Source organism: Herpailurus yagouaroundi, unplaced genomic scaffold (genome assembly GCF_014898765.1).
Source record: "Herpailurus yagouaroundi ecotype Mexico unplaced genomic scaffold, PumYag 530, whole genome shotgun sequence".
Classification (NCBI taxonomy): Eukaryota; Metazoa; Chordata; class Mammalia; order Carnivora; family Felidae; genus Herpailurus; species Herpailurus yagouaroundi.
In genome coordinates, this window is record NW_024412747.1 from 3,203,638 (window position 1) to 3,221,594 (window position 17,957).

General features: G+C 40.8%; 1 protein-coding gene across 1 annotated transcript in view; it reads left to right on the top strand.

The window, feature by feature from the left end:
* The window catches only part of HEATR1 (HEAT repeat containing 1), a 50,185-nt gene that overhangs the window by 31,025 nt on the left and 1,203 nt on the right, over positions 1-17,957 (top strand). The window contains exons 27-43 of the mRNA XM_040464972.1: positions 26-144; positions 242-363; positions 2,076-2,204; positions 3,631-3,861; positions 4,614-4,740; positions 6,534-6,694; positions 10,117-10,163; positions 10,280-10,403; positions 11,008-11,148; positions 11,643-11,929; positions 12,853-13,003; positions 13,844-14,002; positions 14,161-14,295; positions 14,439-14,543; positions 14,633-14,801; positions 15,313-15,467; positions 16,394-16,552. Of these exons, the coding sequence (XP_040320906.1) occupies positions 26-144; positions 242-363; positions 2,076-2,204; positions 3,631-3,861; positions 4,614-4,740; positions 6,534-6,694; positions 10,117-10,163; positions 10,280-10,403; positions 11,008-11,148; positions 11,643-11,929; positions 12,853-13,003; positions 13,844-14,002; positions 14,161-14,295; positions 14,439-14,543; positions 14,633-14,801; positions 15,313-15,467; positions 16,394-16,552 (2,521 nt within the window). The remainder of the gene's footprint in view (positions 1-25; positions 145-241; positions 364-2,075; positions 2,205-3,630; positions 3,862-4,613; positions 4,741-6,533; positions 6,695-10,116; positions 10,164-10,279; positions 10,404-11,007; positions 11,149-11,642; positions 11,930-12,852; positions 13,004-13,843; positions 14,003-14,160; positions 14,296-14,438; positions 14,544-14,632; positions 14,802-15,312; positions 15,468-16,393; positions 16,553-17,957) is intronic.

Here is a 17,957-nt window from a genome sequence, read left to right on the forward strand (position 1 = left end):
GTTTTTTTTCTGGGGGGTCCTGAAGGAGTTTAGAACCTTTGCCACCAGAGCAGGGAAATATGGAATACACCAAACAATTAATACTTAGTTGTTTGCTTAACATCTGCCAGAAGCTCTCTCCAGAAGGTGGCAAAATACCAAAGGGTATGTACTTTGTTGGAAGGAAAGGGTGGAAGAACTCACTGCTCTGCGTGTGAACGTACCTACCACTTAGAGAGTTTTTTCTTTTTCGTCACTGTAGATGTTCTAGATGAGGAGAAGTTCAATGTGGAATTGATTGTCCAGTGCATCCGTGTTTCAGAGATGCCTCAGACCCATCACCATGCCCTTTTACTTTTGGGTACTGTGGCTGGAATATTTCCTGTAAGTATTAAGTTTGAGACTTCAGCAGATATTTTAGGTATTTTCTTTCTTCAGTGGAAATAACCTAAGTGCTCACTGGTTTGAAATCAGTGGACTTTGGGTCTCATTGGCGGGACTCTCAGCCCTGTCTCTTAATAGCCTGAGACAGTGTGAGCTGTTTGATCTTGCTAAGCTTCGGGTCCTCCTTTTGTAAAGTGGCAGTAATAGTAACCTTCTCGTAGGATTATCGTGAGGATGTGACTGGGTAGTTTATGGTTCGCACAGAGCCCAGCACAGTGTAACTGTGTTAGTGTTATTTGAAAAAATTTAACTGTCCTGTTATCCTCAGACAGCTTTCAACCAGTGACTTGAGAAAAGTAATAATTGGATTATAAACTGCCTTAGTTAGAGAAATCATGTCCGTTACAGAAATACATCTTTTGAAGAGATTGAAGTTTTTTCCTGTCGGGGATTTAGGTCACGGGTTCTTAACTGGGGTTCTCCGTGAGCTTTAGCGGTCTTTCTATACTAACATCATGTGCTAGATTTTGAGTCTAGGATTTCTTTTTCTTTGAAGAGAGTCAGTAGCCCTCAGAGGAGTTGATAATCCAGCAACAATTAAGAATCATTGATATTTTTTCTTTGTTTTTATTGAAATATAGTTCATACACCATTAAATTCAACCATTTAAATAGTTGTACTATTCACTGGTTTCAGTATGTTCACAAAGTTGTATACCCATCACTATTATCTCCTTCCAGAACATTTTCATCATGCCAAAAGAAACGCCATGCTCATTAACTGTCACTTCTCATTCCATCTGTCAGTACAGTTTCTGCCCTGGCAACCATTAATCTACTTTCTCTCTATAGGTTTGCCTCTTCTGGACATTACCTATAAAAAGAACCCTGTAATATGTGCCCTTTTTAATGTCTGAAACATTAAAGTGAAAACACTTAAGCATCATACTTTCCAGGTTCACCCATGTTGAAGCTTGAATCAGTATTCCTTTTTATGGCTGAGTAATACTCCACTGTATGCAGATACCATGTTTTGCTTATTTGTTTATCAGTTGATGGATATTTAAGTCGTTTCTACTTTCTGGTGTATACCTAGTAGTGGAATTGCTGGGTCATAAGTTAACTTCAATATTCTAAGAAACTGCCAGACTGTTTCCATAGCATCTATAATACCATTTTGTAACCACCAGCAGAATATGAGAATCCTAATTTCTCCATATCTTCACTGCTAGTTGGTACTGTCTTTTTTTTTTTTTTTTTTTTAAGTTTATTTTTGAGAGAGAAAGTGTGTGTGAGCAGGGGAGGGGTAGAGAGGGAGTGAGACACAGATTCCGAAGCAGTCTGCAGGCTCTGAGCTGTCAGTACAGAGCCTGACAGGGGGCTCAAACCCACAAACTGAGATCATGACCTGAGCTGAAGTCAGATGCTTAGCTGACTGAGCCACCCAAGCATCCCTTACTTTTTTTTTTTTGTCATCCTAGTCTGTGTGAAGTATCTTATGATTTGGAGTTTGCATTTCCCTGAACAACTGATAATGTTGAGCATCTTTTCATGTGCTCAGTGACCATTTGTTTAATCTTTGGAGAAATGTCTTTGGAAATCCTTTGCCTGTTTTTCAGTGGGGTATTTCTTCTTTTATTACTGAGTTATAATGAATCATTGATATTTGATATGCTTAAAATAGAAAATGCTGAAAGGTGTATTTCCTTTCAGGATAAAGTTCTACACAATATCATGTCTATTTTCACATTTATGGGAGCCAGTGTCATGCGTCTAGATGATACTTACAGTTTTCAAGTTATTAGCAAGACAGTGAAAATGGTTATCCCAGCACTTATTCAGGTAAGCTGTTTTAATACCATTGTTGGTATTTCTTTTAATTTTATAATTGTATATAGTGTGAAACTTAAGTGACATTACAAGCCTTTCTGAAATGCTCAAGTGTTTGTGCTTCTGAAATTTTAGAATGATGGAGCTAAGAATGAGTCTTAGTAACAATGTCCTTTCCAAAAACATGAACATGCATCGCTGCTTCTGCTTTGCTGGGAGGGCATAACTGTACACATGTCTTAGCATTAATCTGACAGAGTGAATTTACATTTGCTGTATATTTCAGGACATTGCAGTTGGATAATACCCTTACTCATGTCAGTGAAGATAGGACATTTTAGAGCTCCAGTGGCAAATTTGTGAATACGCAATTTCAACAGACATTTTCCAAATGTTCTCTAAGAGCCAGGTACTCAAAGAGATGATTGGGTCTCTCTGCCAATTTGAAAAGCAGCCTTGAAGGTGAAAGAGCTTGGTCATCTGCTTGAGTTTGCTGTTTACCCCTACTTGTTGTTAATGCCTTTCTCACATTATTGACCGTTCCAGGGATGACAGCACCGTCTCCTTTTAATCTTGGTATTTGGTTGATATTGTCTGTCCAACAGGTCCCAACAAGTAGGGGACACAGATCTAAAAAAAAAATAGCTGTATGCACAGTAGCATGTATGCCGGTAGAATAGATGAGTGGTGAAGGGTTCAGAATAGAGGATGGCACATGTCGGCCCCGAAGACCACAGTTTCAGAAGAAATAGAATTTGAACTGGCATAAATGAAGGGCAGGATTTGCTTGGTAAAAAGGCGAGGTCTGGGAGCATGCACCGGGTGTGTGAAGAAAGTGACGTCAGTCAGTTCGTGGAGTGCAGTGTTGAGACAGGGAGAAGTGGGGGGCTTTGGTTCATTCGTTCATTCGTGCAAGAGGTTGTTATTCATTCTTTAATTCAACAGCCACATTTGAAGGATCAGTACCAGAGTTAAATGGTTTGAACTTTATTCTGAAAGCAGCAGGGAGTTGTTGGCCTTTCTGTACTCTGCTTATGTAGACTGTACCCGTTCTTCTTGGGGCAGAGCACAAGTCCTGCTTGATTTGTGCAGCCTCCTGGTTGGCCTGAGAGCAGACCTGTTGTAAGTGCCCCATACTTGGCATCTGCCATTCATTGCCTGCTAGTGTTCTCTTTCCACGTGTGAGTCTTGTTTCATACAGATGATGTCTTCGGGGCTGGGCTCACATCCTACGCCTTGTATTCTCCTGGGAGCCAACAGTGCCTGGGACACCGTCTGTACTCTTTGAATATTTATTGATAGGTCTTTGATTATTCAGATTCTTTTGATAACTTTTTTTGGAGCATCTGAAGGCCGTGGACATTCCGTGTCCACTTAAAAGCTTCTTTTGTGGAGGGTTGTTTGCTCCTACTCACTGTCCCTGCTTGCTGTTCTGCAGTCTGATGGTGGAGACTCGGTGGAAGTCACAAGAAACGTGGAAGAGGTCGTGGTGAAAATCGTGAACGTATTTGTGGATGCGCTGCCCCACGTCCCAGAGCACAGGCGCCTGCCCATCCTCGTTCAGCTTGTCGACACACTGGGTGCAGAAAGATTCCTCTGGGTCCTCCTCGTCCTGCTTTTTGAACAGTATGTCACGAAAACAGTGCTGCTGGCTGCCTGTGGAGAAAAGGTCAGAGTATAGAGTGGGGTGATTAGAAGGAAAATGTTCGTGTTTATGAAGCATGGGGCTGCTGGTGCTCATGTCGATTTAACAGTCCTTGCTCGCAACCGTTTGTAAAGAGGTTTTTGATGTTCTTTACAGCTGCTTTCCGAGCCTGTGGCACTCTGAATATCCTCCATAGAAACTGATATCTGCTGTAGGTGATTCGACCTAAGAACTGGTCTAGTACGATGCTGGGTGGTTCTGTTTTCAGCCTAACAGCACAGCTGAAAAGTGATTAAACTGTGTCTCTTGAAAGTGGTTTTTAAGGCGTTTCTTGGGGGAAAGGGAGGAATGTCTACGTCATCAAAATGGTTACAACATGGTGGTGGTTTTGAAGAGCCCTGTTTGGATGGATGAGGGCAGAACTTACAGGCCGAGGACTGCTTTTAAATGACTTTCTAGACACAGGATCTGGGAATAGAGGTAGACATATTCTGAGTAAAAGGGTATGTTCAGTTCTGCTAAAAATCATAATGCAGATTATCCTGGAATAGTGCCAACATTCTCATAAATTGGCATTTTTAGGTAAGAAGCTCAGTAATTCATTCATCTGGTGATACATGTGACTATAAGGAACAGTATATAATGCCTTTGCATGCCAAGAAATATTTTTCAAATACTTCCCTCATTTGTACTTAGTTACATAAATTTGATAGGGATAGTTACATAAATTCGATATCGAATAGGGATAAATTCAATAATTTCTTTTCTCTATACAGGATGCTATTTTAGAGGCAGACACTGAATTTTGGATTTCAGTCTGTTGTGAATTTAGTGTCCAACATCAGATACAAAGCTTGATGAATATTCTTCAGTACTTAATGAAGCTGCCCGAGGAAAAAGAAGGTCAGTCATAATCAGGTGTTCATTGTTGAATCTGAAAGCTGCAGAGGTGCAGAAGACCAGACGGGTCATCCTCAGAGCACATGGTACATCTTAGAAGGGATTTTATAAGTAACTTAATAATTTTTATGTGATGGTGTGCTTTCTCAAATCCTTACAGAAAACGGTAAGTAGGATTTCTCCTTGCCTCTCCTCACACATTGGCATTGACTTTTTTGTTTAAGTTTATTTATTTAAATTCAAGTTAGTTAACATACAGTGTAGTATTGGTTTCAGGAGTAGAACCCAGTGATTCATCACATATATAACACCCAGTGCTTATCCCAACAAGTGCCCTCCTTAGTGCCCATCACCGATTTAACACATCCCCCCTACCCACCTCCCCTCCAGCAACCCTCAGTTTGTTCTCTCTTTAAGAGTCTTTCATGGTTGGTCTCCCTCTCTCTTTTTATCTCATTTTCCCTTCTCATCTCTTTTGTTCACCTGTTTTGTTTCTTAAATTCCACATGTGAGTGAAATCATATGACATATGTCTTTTCTCTGCTTGACTTCCTTCTCTTAGCCTGATACACTCTAGTTCCATCCATGTTGTTGTAAATGGCAAGGTTTCATTCTTTTTGATCACCCAGTAGCATTCCATTATGTGTATATCTACATCTTCCTTATCCGTTTGTCAGTTGGACATTTGGGCTCTTCCATACTTTGGCTACTGTTGATAGTGCTGCTATGAACATTGGGGTACATGTGCCCCTTCGAATCAGCACATTGGCTTTTATACCTCTGTCCTTTTGTGTGGGTGTGTTGGCTCTGGAGTATTACAGGTATATCCAGGATGAATTGTAGTAAAATGACAGCAGGTTAGCAGCAACGTATTAGCTGTGTCTTAACTTCTCATTAGAATATTGGTGAAGACGTTGACAGGAAAAAAAAAAAACAAAAACAGGTGCCACAACTTTGGTAACTAAATATTAAATTTTTACCATATATGTGAGTCTTGAAAAAAATTCCACTAATTGCAGCACCAATTAGACTGGTTTAAGAAAGGGTTTGATGTGTTAGTTCTTAGTCTTAGGGTTTGATGTCTTAGTTCTCTGCCCTTTGAAACAGAGCAGCAAGGAGCATTGGAAAGAAGATACTAAGGACCCCATGGAGACTGTTTTCTGTGTGGCCAGCCGTTTGGCCAGGCTTGTGGTCCCACAGTCTGCTTAGGTTTGGCCGGGACAGACCAGGAGCCTGGAGAGCCGTGTGTGGTGACTGCTTACGGGAGAAACCTTCAGTTTGAGTCACTCTCTAGGACAGTGAGTGGTTTTTAAGTGGCCCACTGTGGACTCCCCAATCACTGCACCCTCAAACCCTTTTATATTAGATAAATTCGGATATAGGATTCTACAGAGTTTTAGAACATACATCTTTAAACTTTGAGAATTAAATGTTGAAGGCTAGAGATGACCCTCCTTCAGATTGTTGTGAGCCAACATGTAAATACTTCTGAGGCTTCAGAATTGGGGATGGAGGCAACATTTAAAGGTTCCTTTTTAAATGTCTTTGTCTTTCATTTGCTTGTCTCAGTTGTCCTGTTTTTTGTTTGTTTTTGTCTTACTCTCTTCTCTGGGCCCTTGGATACTTTGTTGGTAAATACGCGTCTTTCACTAATTCAGGAGAGGAAAAGCGGGGTGTGACAGATTCACAAATTCCTCGCAAAATCGTATCCCTTTTACTCTGCTCATTATGTCTGTGTCTGTAAAGATTCTGCTTGAAGATGAGTGACGTCACTTGTCCTTGTTGCTCTTTTTCAGAAGCTGTTTCCAAAGCAGCATCAACTAAAAGTGAATCACAAGAAGAGGTGCTACAGATTTTTAATATAGACACTCACACGAGCAAGCAGCTGCGGCATTTTAAATTTTTGTCCGTGTCCTTCATGTCTCACCTCCTGGCTTCTAACAATTTTATCAGAAAGGTGATGTGTTCTTTTAAATGTGTTTATGACAAGATGATTTTGCTTTTTCTAAAGGAACTATCTTTTAAACTAGTAAAAATAGATTGGCAAATATGAAAACATGAGGCATGCCTTTAAAGATAATAGAAAAAAGTCAGGGGTGCCTGGGTGATTCAGTTGGTTAAGCGTCCAACTTCGGCTCAGGTCGTGATCTCACGGTTCTAGCCCCACATCGGGCTCTGTGCTGACAGCTCAGAGCCTGGAGCCTGCTTCGGATTCTGTGTGTGTGTCTCTCTCTGCCCCTCCCCTGCTCATGCTCTCTCTCTGCCTCAAAAATAAATAGAACATTAAAAAAAAAAAAAAAAAGATAATAGGAAAAAATCAGAGCATACCTGAACCATTTGGCATGATCTGGTGAGGCTGTACATGTATCAACCCTGCGACTCAATAATTCCATCTCAAGTGGTACACAGGCATATTGCACGTTTTACTGGGCTTCGCAGATAGTGTGCGTTTTACAAATCATAGGCCTGTAGTAACTCTGCATCAGGCAAGTCTCCCAGCACCATTTTTTCAATAGCAGTTAGTCATTTCATGTCTCTCTGTCACCAGATTTTTTCATTATATCTGTTACGGTGATCTGTGGTAACTGATTATGACTTGCTGAAAGCTCGGATGGTGGTTAACATTTTTAGCAATAAGGTATTTTTTAAGGTACATAACATGGGTTTTTTTTTGTTTTTTTTTTTTTTTGATATAATGCTATTGCACATGTAATAGGCTATAGTTAGTGTAAATACAACTTTTTTTTAAAGTTTATTTTGAGAGAGAGAGAGCGCGAGTCGGGGAGGGGCAGAGAGAGAGGGAGAGAGAGAAACCCAAGCAGGCTCCATAATGTCAGCTCAGAGCCCAACGCGGCACTAGAATCCATGAACTGTGAGATCATGACCTGAGTTGAAGTCTTACACTTAACTGACAAAGCTACCCAGGTGCCACTAAATGTAACTTTTGTATGCACTGGGAAACCGAAAAACTTACTTGACTTGCTTTATTGTGATACTCTCTTTATTGTGGTGGTCTTGAACTGAACCTGCAGTGTCTTCAAGGTATGCCTGTATACCCAGCAGAATGTATGAGCATAGGCACTAAAAGACGTCTACAAGAACGTTCATAAAAGCAGTATTTGTGGTAGCCCAGAACTAGCAACAAGCCAAGTGTGTATCAACAGTGGAGTGGATAAAGGGTCTGTCATCAAAAATGGACATGAGGGAATCTCATAAAGGTAATGTTGAAAGAAGACAGGCAGACACAAAAGAATATATCCTATGATTCTAGTTGTATAAACTTTAAAAACAGGCAGAACAAATCTAGGGTTGTAGAAGTAAGGACAGTGTTTACCTTTGGGAAGGAGGGAATAAGCAATAATGAGGGTCCAATAGAGGAAGGATTCTGGAATGCTTATAAGAGCCTTTAATAGGCTCTTTTCTTTACCTGAATATAATGAGCTCTATATGTGTGATTTGTATGCCTTCCTGTTTGTGCGTTAAACTTTAAACAGAGAAGAAGGAAATACAGAAAATGAAGACCTAAAGAAACAGAGAAGGATCAGGAACATCAGAATGGTTGAACATTAATAAGAAAGTCTGAGTTGTGGTCTCCTGCGTGAGCAGGTCAACGGGAAACCATGTGATCATCGAAGTATTTGTAGAAAAATAATGTAATAAATTCAGTACTTATGATTTAAGGAAAAATCCTCTTAGCAACCAAGATAGATGGGAACTTCCTAATGAAGTTCTGGCCTAATGAAGATACCAGAAACTGCTTTACATCACCTTTCATAATGAGACAGACTTTATAAAGTCTGGAACAAGGATATCCTGTCATTGTTTCTGTTCAGCAAAAGAACAATGTGTAAGAATCCGAAAACAATCAGCAAACTCCTAGAACAAATGATTCGTTCAGGTAGCTTGCTTGATAGGGATAAGTGTAGACCCTGCTCTGTCTCAAGTGGGCTTGCCAAGGACAGTGGTGGTGCCAGGTCAGTCAGGGGGGTCAGTGTGACCGTGTCCGGTCTGTCTAGACACATACCCTGTGCACATGGAAGAAATGCTTTCATGTGGAAGGGGCATTACAGAGTAGTTAGGAAAAGAGAACTGTCCAGTTACTAGAATGGGCTTGATTTGTTTTCCATGTGGGGAAAGACTGGCCTCATACCACATACAAAAGACAATCTTAGGTAGGTTAAAAAATTACTTCAGTGTGATTTTAGATAGATTAAAAAATTACTCTTTCAGTGTGAAAAGGAACACTTAGAAGGAAATGAGAACATTGTTACCAGAGGAACACAGAAGAATTTCTTTAAAAGTGCATTTCAACAAAAAGCCACCATAAACAAAATGAAAAGAAAGCCACAGACATAAATTAAAAGTATCAGTTCCTATGAGAACATCTGGCAAAGAACATGAATTCACAACAAACGGCTAATATTAACATACAACAAGGTAACCTCTCTAGTAAGGAAGGGAATTGCAGATTAAATGCAATGCCACTATGATGTCCTATCAAACTGGCAAAAGTTTAAAAGCCCTTAATAGCAGGAAGTGGCAAGGCTGTGGGGACACAGTTATTTGTGTACCCCACTGTGGGTTAGGTCTCCGGATAGCCGCTTCAGAAAGCGAGCAGTCAGCGGTCTCCAGTCAGGTTGGAGATGCGCATCTCTTGTGATCTAGCCGTTCCCTTTCTGGGGTATATGCTCTACAGAAAAGTGCCTGCTTGTTCAAGGAGACATATAAAAATGTTCTTTTCTAATGTCTTTACTGACAGAAAAATGGACGTAAACTAAACATCCATAGTAAACAGATGGATGAGCAGATATGCCATGGTGTGTACCGTGATGTATGCAAGGAGTGTTAAATGAACACTAGAACGACATACATCTCTGTAGATAGATCTCAGAACTCTGATACTCCCAGAAAAGCATGTTGCTGACTGTGGTGTAAACTCTGACATTTAACGGCAGGTTCAAGTTTGTGGGGCTGGGGGCACTTAACCAAGGGAAGGGATGAGAGAGGTAGGGATTACGCTGGTATCTGTAACGTTCATAATGTCATGCAGTTACTAGGAGCTAATGGAAGCATTTCATAAAATTAGTGGGTAAACGAGTATAGATGGCTGTATTTTTCTGAATCTTTCTAGTACTTACAGAAATCACAGGTATCCATAGAGTATAATCACTCTGTGAGTAGAATAACAAAAGGGAATAGAGTTACTACAGTTTGATGGGGAAGGTCTCAACCTGATTAAATTGTACGGTCAGAAAACGGTCCCTGGGAGGTTTGAATTGAATAGTCTTACAGATGAGTTTCACTGTATATACTTCAAATGATTTTTTTTTTTATATCTAGCTTGCATACTGCTCTGATGATGTTTTCTTTAAAAATTAGGTGGTTGAAAGTGGTGGTCCTCAGGTTTTAAAAGGCCTTGAACAGAGGTATGTTACCTTTTAAATTTTTTAAAAAATTTTTATTTGGAAATAATTTCCAACTTTTTAACAAAATGCTGGAAGAATAGTGGACAGAACTCTCATATAAGCCTCCTTTGTTTTAGGTTGCTAGAAACAGTTCTTGGCTATATTAATGCTGTAGCACAGTCCATGGAGAAAAATGCAGACAAGCTAACTGTGAAGTTTTGGCGGGCACTGCTTAGTAAAGCTTACGACATGTTAGATAAGGTAGGCTTCCATTTCTCCCCATCCACTGTGTTTTGCTGTTTTTATGTCATCGTGAAACTATTTGATAGAAAGTTTTACTTTAGGAATAAACTTAGTGATAGTTTTTCTTACCATAATGCAGCTCACATTTTTCTCGGAAAAGAGTCTCTTCATGGCTGGAGATAAATTCATCTGAAAATGATTATTTACCTACAAATTATGAGAGCATGTGCTTCACTAAAAATGATACTTTAAGATTGAGTCATCTAATACTGTATAATATTCTACTTTATGCAGTGGAATAGAAGAAAAATAGCTTTTTAGATAGAGTATGTGGGATATTAGAAATATCACTGGCCTTGACATTAGGATCCCTGTTCAAAATCTAGCTATAAGACTTTGAGCAGTTCACTTAGTCTTAGCATCGGCGTTTCTTGTTTGTTTGCTTCTTTTGTTTCCTTTTAAATGTGGTTAGTAATGTCTACCTGAAAGGTTAGTGTAAGAAGTTAAAAGGGCATAAACTGCCTGGAACCTAGAAGGTATGCAGCAAATAGAAATCAGTCTTAATCTGAATGGATCTTCCCTTTTTAAAATTTTTTTTGTTCAATGTAAAACTACTGTCCAGGTCAATGCCTTGCTGCCCACGGAAACCTTCATAGCTGTGATCAGAGGGCTGCTGGGTAACCCGCTGCCATCTGTCCGCCGGAAAGCACTGGATCTTTTGAACAACAAGCTACAGCAGCATACATCCTGGAAAAAGACCATTGTAAGTGAAGACCGTCCGTCGTACCCACTCACCACTCTGCTTTATCAAAGAGCTGCATTTTAACTCCCTTGAGTTTGTCGCTTCCCTGAGTGCTACGATTTAAATAAGTATAGTAGTATTTGAATATGATGCCAGTAGACGTGTTTCTAAAATGTGATGTTAATTCTAATAGGAATTGGGATAAGAGTTCTTAGAATGGAATCACAGCCTAATAGAGTTGTTGCTCATTTGGACCCTACGTTGTCTTAGCTTTAGCATGATCTAATCCTCTTTTACTCCAGACCAGTGGATGCATTACGTAAATACGTCCCAAATGGGTCACAAGCACATACGCTGGCTCAGTGGTGAAGAAGGCAGATAGAGAAACAGTTGCTTGTGTATAATCGTGTGGCACAGGGCCTCAGGCAGTCGCAAGCAGTAAAAAATGGAAAAGACGGACTAGTATGTTTTCTCTGCAGCTCTAATTATTTAAAATTTTTGGCTGACCTCTTCAGGTTTATCGTTTCCTAAAACTGGTTCCAGTCCTTTTGGCCATTGTGCAGCATAAAAAAAAGACGGAAGAACAAGCAATAAACAGACAGACAGCTTTATATACTCTAAAGCTTTTATGTAAGAATTTTGGTGCAGAAAATCCAGAGCCTTTTGTCCCCGTGCTGAGCACTGCTGTGAAACTGATTGCACCAGAAACAAAAGAAGAGAAGAATGTCTTGGGAAGTGCCCTGCTGTGTGTGGCAGAGGTGACCTCCACCCTGGAGGCGCTGGCCATCCCTCAGCTTCCCAGGTATGCTGATTAGGACCTGGAACAAGAGCCATCATGTGGGGTTTCTGGTACAAATTGAAAAATAATACCTTAGCAATTTTTTTTTTTTTTTGCCTCTCAGTAGAGGTTACATAAGATTAGATTTGTTAAAAATTTAATTTTTTCTTCAAACTAAAAACCACTAATTAAAAGCTTTCTAATTTCCTTTATGATGTTTGTTGCCTTCCACTTTTCACTCCCCCTTGGCCAGCTGTAACTAGGAAACAAGGGGTGAAGCCCCGCGATGGGTGTTCCATCTGTTTGGGCAAAAGCTGCCTCGTGCAGCCCAGGTTCAGAGTTGAATGCTCCTGACTTTCCCCCTTGGCTTTGGTATTTTCTAGCTGTGCAACCCTGGGCAGCTTACTTGGTCTGTTAGAGCTTTGCCATCTCTAAAACCGAGACCAGACCGACTTCATGGGATTCCGGTGGGGGGTGCACGTAAGGCTTTTTGCACAGCGCCTAACACGTAGGAAGCATTAAATTGAAAGTCCCTGTTATTTTTTAAAATGACTGAGTAACAATGCTACTGGGAGGTTTCTTGCTCTGAGTCTCATAAAATGTGTAGACACGTTTTGTCGGCTGTGACATAGCATGATGTAGCGGGCACAGTTATTAGGAGTTTTGCATAGTGACTTCTCCATTCTCTGTTCTTTTTTGTTTATTTATTTTTTGGGGGACAGAGAGAGACAGAGCATGAATGGGGGAGGGGCAGAGAGAGAGGGAGACACAGAATCCGAAACAGGCTCCAGGCTCTGAGCCATCAGCCCAGAGCCTGACGCGGGGCTCGAACTCCCGGACCGCGAGATCGTGACCTGGCTGAAGTCGGACGCTTAACCGACTGCGCCACCCAGGCGCCCCTCTCTGTTCTTAAAGTTACTCTCAAACTCTTGCTTTTTTATATCTAGCCTGATGCCATCATTGCTGACAACAATGAAAAACACCAGTGAGCTGGTTTCCGGTGAGATCTATCTGCTTAGTGCTTTGGCGGCCCTGCAGAAGGTTGTGGAGACCCTCCCACATTTCATCAGCCCTTACCTAGAAGGTGTCCTGTCCCAGGTGAGCCCACAGTACCTCAACATGCTATGCCCGTTTTCTCTCCCATCATCCCTCCTGCTTGGTCATGACGTTGAAATGGTCATCGCTTTCTTTTTATAAGGCTCATCTCTTTTTTGATTTTGCAGAATGTGTTTTATTGCCTTTCTCTCCCCTCCATGAGATCGTTCGTGTTGGGCTGGAGCTGCCTTTAATTACTTGCAGAAACTTGTGTGTCCTATTTGCTTCTAATGTAAAGGGTTTTTTAATCCTAAGGTGTCTTTCAAAATCAGAATCCCTCTATTGCTGTTCAGTGGTTACTTGGCACATCGGCAGTGGGCAAGGGGCATTTCTAACTGACAGTGCCCCAGAACGATCCTCACTCTGTTCTGTTGTACTGGTCATTTGCCATTATGAGGTTAGGAGCTTCAACTGCCGTGATGAAAATAATTTAGCTGATTCACACACTCTTGTATCCAGGGCTTGAAGGTAGACTTTTTATAGAAAGGGACCCCTACATCTGAGGAGGTTTGTAGATAGATTTTTTAGCAAGAACAAACACACTTGGCTCTTCTCATGGTCTCTGGATTCCTGTCCTCTTTAAAAACAAAAAACCCATCAGTCTGAGTGCTCTGTGTTCTTCTGCCTTCCACCATTTACCTGCATCCCTGACTCCACTTGGGGAAGAGGCATCTGTTCATTTGTATCTACAGATGTTCAAGACTGCTTTGAAAGGAATTCTGTGAAGCGATAGTGCTCCGAGCTTTCCCCAGCCGCTAGCCTCTGGGTTGACTTCTGTAAGTGTGCAGACATTGTCAGTGAGTTCTCATATTGGCTTTGGTCATGGTTTCTGTATTCCTATAGGTGGTTCATTTGGAGAAAATCACTGGTGGAATGGGTTCTGCCTCACAAGCTAATATCCGCATCATGTCCCTTAAAAAGACACTGGCTACCACACTGTCACCCCGAGTCTTACTGCCAGCGATCAACAAAACGTACAAACAAATTGAGAAGAACTGGAAGGTTAGATCATACTGGGTTTTAGACTTTGGAGAGGGGAGATGTGGTACTGAAATTTCTAAGTTTTCACTTAAAGAAGAGGATGGTTATTTAATTGATAAACGCACTAATGAACTCGGAATATTTAAAATTGGCATGTCTCTTTACTGTGTTACTGGTAGAAGCACATGCGTCCATTTATGAGCATCTTGCAAGAGCACATTGGGGTCATGAAGAAGGAAGAGCTCACCTCCCATCAGGCTCCACTAACCGTGTTTTTTCTGGAAGCCCTGGACTTCCGAGCACAGCACTCTGAAGTAAGCTTATTTCCACTTCCCCAGATCCTAAAGTTATCTACTTGTTTAAGAGCCAGAGAAAAATCTAGCTGTGTAATCTGTTTTACTTGCCAAAGTTATTTAGAGCTGCATGTTAGTAATCTGGCTAATCTTCTGTTTTTTAGGATGATCTGGAGGAAATTGGAAAGACCGAAAATTGTATCATTGACTGTCTAGTAGCCATGGTGGTGAAACTTTCTGAAGTCACGTTCAGGCCCTTGTTCTTTAAAGTAAGCTTGCTCCTTCCACGTCTCCTTTGTACCCATACATAAATGTTACAAGATATGTAGAATAAACTAATATTACTTTATCTTTTTAGCTGTTTGATTGGGCTAAAACAGAGGATGCCCCGAAGGACAGACTTTTGACGTTTTACAACTTGGCAGATAACATTGCTGAAAAACTTAAAGGGCTTTTTACTCTGTTCGCTGGCCACTTGGTGAAGCCTTTTGCTGACACCTTGAACCAGGTGAACATCTCCAAAACAGGTTGGTAGCTGACTCCAGTCGATACCTTTGCTCTGTGTACCTTACACAAGGCACAGTAGGTATAGTAAGCATAAGGAGGGTGAAGGTTTTACTTCATAATCAGTCAGTAGGCATTGAAGTCTTTGCTTGAGCAGAATGAAAACCTATTAATAACAACTGACTCACTTAGAAGTAAAAGTAAGGTAAATGGTATGTGCTACTCTAAGTTATTGGAAGTAACTTTAAAATGTTAAGATTTAACATTGGTGTTTTCTTTACTGCTAATAAGCAACCCACTTGATAAGTGGTAATTTAACTTGCCAAACTAAGTGATCTAAACTGAGAATCTTGACTCCTACAGGAGCCACTTACCCGAGAGCTGCCCATTTTATGTCATGTCTTCATCCTGATTTTCTGTATTGTTTTAGAAATATTCTTCTGAGTGTAGTGTTAATAGTGATTTGAATTTAAACATTGGAGGTTAAATTGTGAAAATCAACTGTTTTTTCACTTTTACTCTTCCCATCTACAGATGAAGCGTTTTTTGACTCTGACAATGACCCTGAAAAGTGCTGCTTGCTATTGCAGTTTATTTTGAACTGTTTATATAAAATCTTCCTTTTTGATACTCAGCATTTTCTCAGTAAAGAGAGAGCAGAAGCCTTGATGATGCCCCTGGTGGACCAGGTAACCACATGGAACCCATCTTTTTGACAAACGATGAGGAAATTGCCATCACTGTTAAATTTTTTTGTTAATTTTATTTAAATCCAAGTTCGTTAACATATAGTGTAATAAGGTTTCAGTAGAATCTAGCGATTCATCACTTATATACAACACCCAGTGCTCATCCCAACAAGTGCCCTCCTCAGTGCCCATCACCCATGTAGCCCATCCCTAACCCTCTTTCCCTCCAGCAACCTTCAGTTTGTTCTCTGTATTTAAAAGTCTCTTATGGTTTGCATCCCTGTTTTTATCTTGTTCTTCCTTCTCTTCCCCTGTGTTCATCTGTTGTGTTTCTTAAATTACACATGGAGGTGAAATCATATGATACTTACCTGACTTCTTCCGCTTAGCAGGATACTCTCTAGTTCCATCCACGTTATTGCAAATGGCAAGATTTCATTCTTTTTGATTCACTGTTAAATTTTTACTAGATTTATATCTACTAAAATTAGAGCTTGCTGGGCTTTCTTCTCCAGGCTTTTTTTTTAATGAAATTTTTATTTCAAAAATTTTTTATTTTTAATGTACAGAACTTATCTTCATAGTGGCATACACCAGGTTTTACTTTTGAAGGTTTCAAATGGAAGGCAGGATATAAGGACTCATGGTTAGATTTTTAATTTTCTAAAATTGGATTTATTGAGAATGTTTTAGGACTGGGCCGCCATCTGGAAGAACGCCTTTCAGCTGTTCTCCTGGAGGGAGGGGTGACGCTAAGGGCCAGGACAGTCTGCCTCGGCTCCAAAAGGTGGTAAATTTGCTCTAGAGAGTGTTAGAATTACACACCTGGCCATCGAGTCTGCTGATATGAAAAAACAAGTTTATTTATACATTGGGAATTTTTCAGACAGAAAACTTGTTGCTCAGAGTCCCTCTCTCCCTCATAGCTAGAAAACAGGCTGGGAGGAGAAGAACGGTTCCAGGAGCGAGTGACAGAGCACCTCATCCCGTGCATAGCGCAGTTTTCCGTGGCCATGGCAGACGACTCTCTTTGGAAACCACTGAACTACCAGATTCTGCTGAAGACGAGAGACTCCTCACCCAAGGTGGGCGCTGTGGTCGACAGGCACCGAAGCTGCGTGCGTTCCCCATATAAACCAAACAGTCCCAAAGCGGTCGTGGCTGTAGGCCCATGGTAAACGAGCTGCTTGTCTTCTAGGACCGGAGGTTGCCCTTTGGGGCAGAAGTTTGAGCCTGAGAAACGTTTGGCTTTTACTTAAAGGCTATTTATAAATAATAGAAGTCCTCTCCCCCACCCCCACGGTGTGTTAGACGCAAGTAGTGACATATTTAAATGTCTTTGTGCTCCCAGAGACTGTCTTTCAGTCTGTTCACAGAACATTCCTTTGAGCTAGAGCAATGGATTATCTCTGTCATGTGTATCAGGCTTAGGGTTTTGTGAAATAATGGAAAATAAGGAGTGGTGGACACTCAACTCACGTGGGCGAGGATGAACGAAGTTACAGTCCCCTGCCTGCGTCTCAATTTCCAGTCACCAGTTCTCAGTCTAATTAGCATACGAGAACCTCAGTGAATAAAGCAGACCGAAGCAGAATTTTGTCAAAAGATTTATTACTTGAAATATATAACATTTATTACAGGAGAGAACAATGAGGCTATTTTCATGAACCCCCAGATTTTACATTGTAGGTTCTTACAAGCTTATAGCATTAAATTTGTCTTAATGTTTTGTTTTGAATGTACAATATCAGAAAAAGTCTGGCTTGAACATAGGTAGTTCATAGGCTTTTTAAAGAAATCATTTTGCTTTATCCGAATATTTTTTTTTTAATTGTCCAAAACCGGAAAGAGGATTAGTACAGCTTTTGTTTCAAAGTGAACCACTAACAGAGCCAGACCACTGCTTGCATTCCATAGACCAGAAATATGAGAGAATATATGAATTAGGTATATGAAATAGGAATAGAGAAACACCCAGACTTTTTTTAAGTTCCCAGATCCGGAAGTCACAATACATTATTTTTAATTCCGTGCTGAATGCCCGGCCCCTCCCACCACTGTAGTCAGGAGGGAGGGGTCCTGCCTGAGGGGGCCAGGCTGGCCTCATCGCCCACAGCCCAGCAAGCCCATGAGCTTCAGTGCACATAAACTTGATGACATACTTGAGTCTGTGTGTGCCTTTTTGATTGTTGTTTTTAAAGGAAAATGTTAGAAAAAGGTATTCACATTAAGCCCTGCAGTACTGTAGGACACTTTAAAAAACACTGGTTTGTATAAGGCTGCCCGTATTATAAACAGACCCCAAGTTGTTAAATAAATTGGTGTTCTGAGATGGAAGTGGAGTGGACAGAGGGGGAACCAATTCGTTTAAAAAGTCAGAGCCTGTCTCAAGTTAGACAGTTGTGAGATATAAATGTAGCAGTGCTAGTCTTGGGCGGGGGAGGGGGGGAGGGGTTAAATCCTCTTTCTTTACCTTTTTATCTCTTTCAG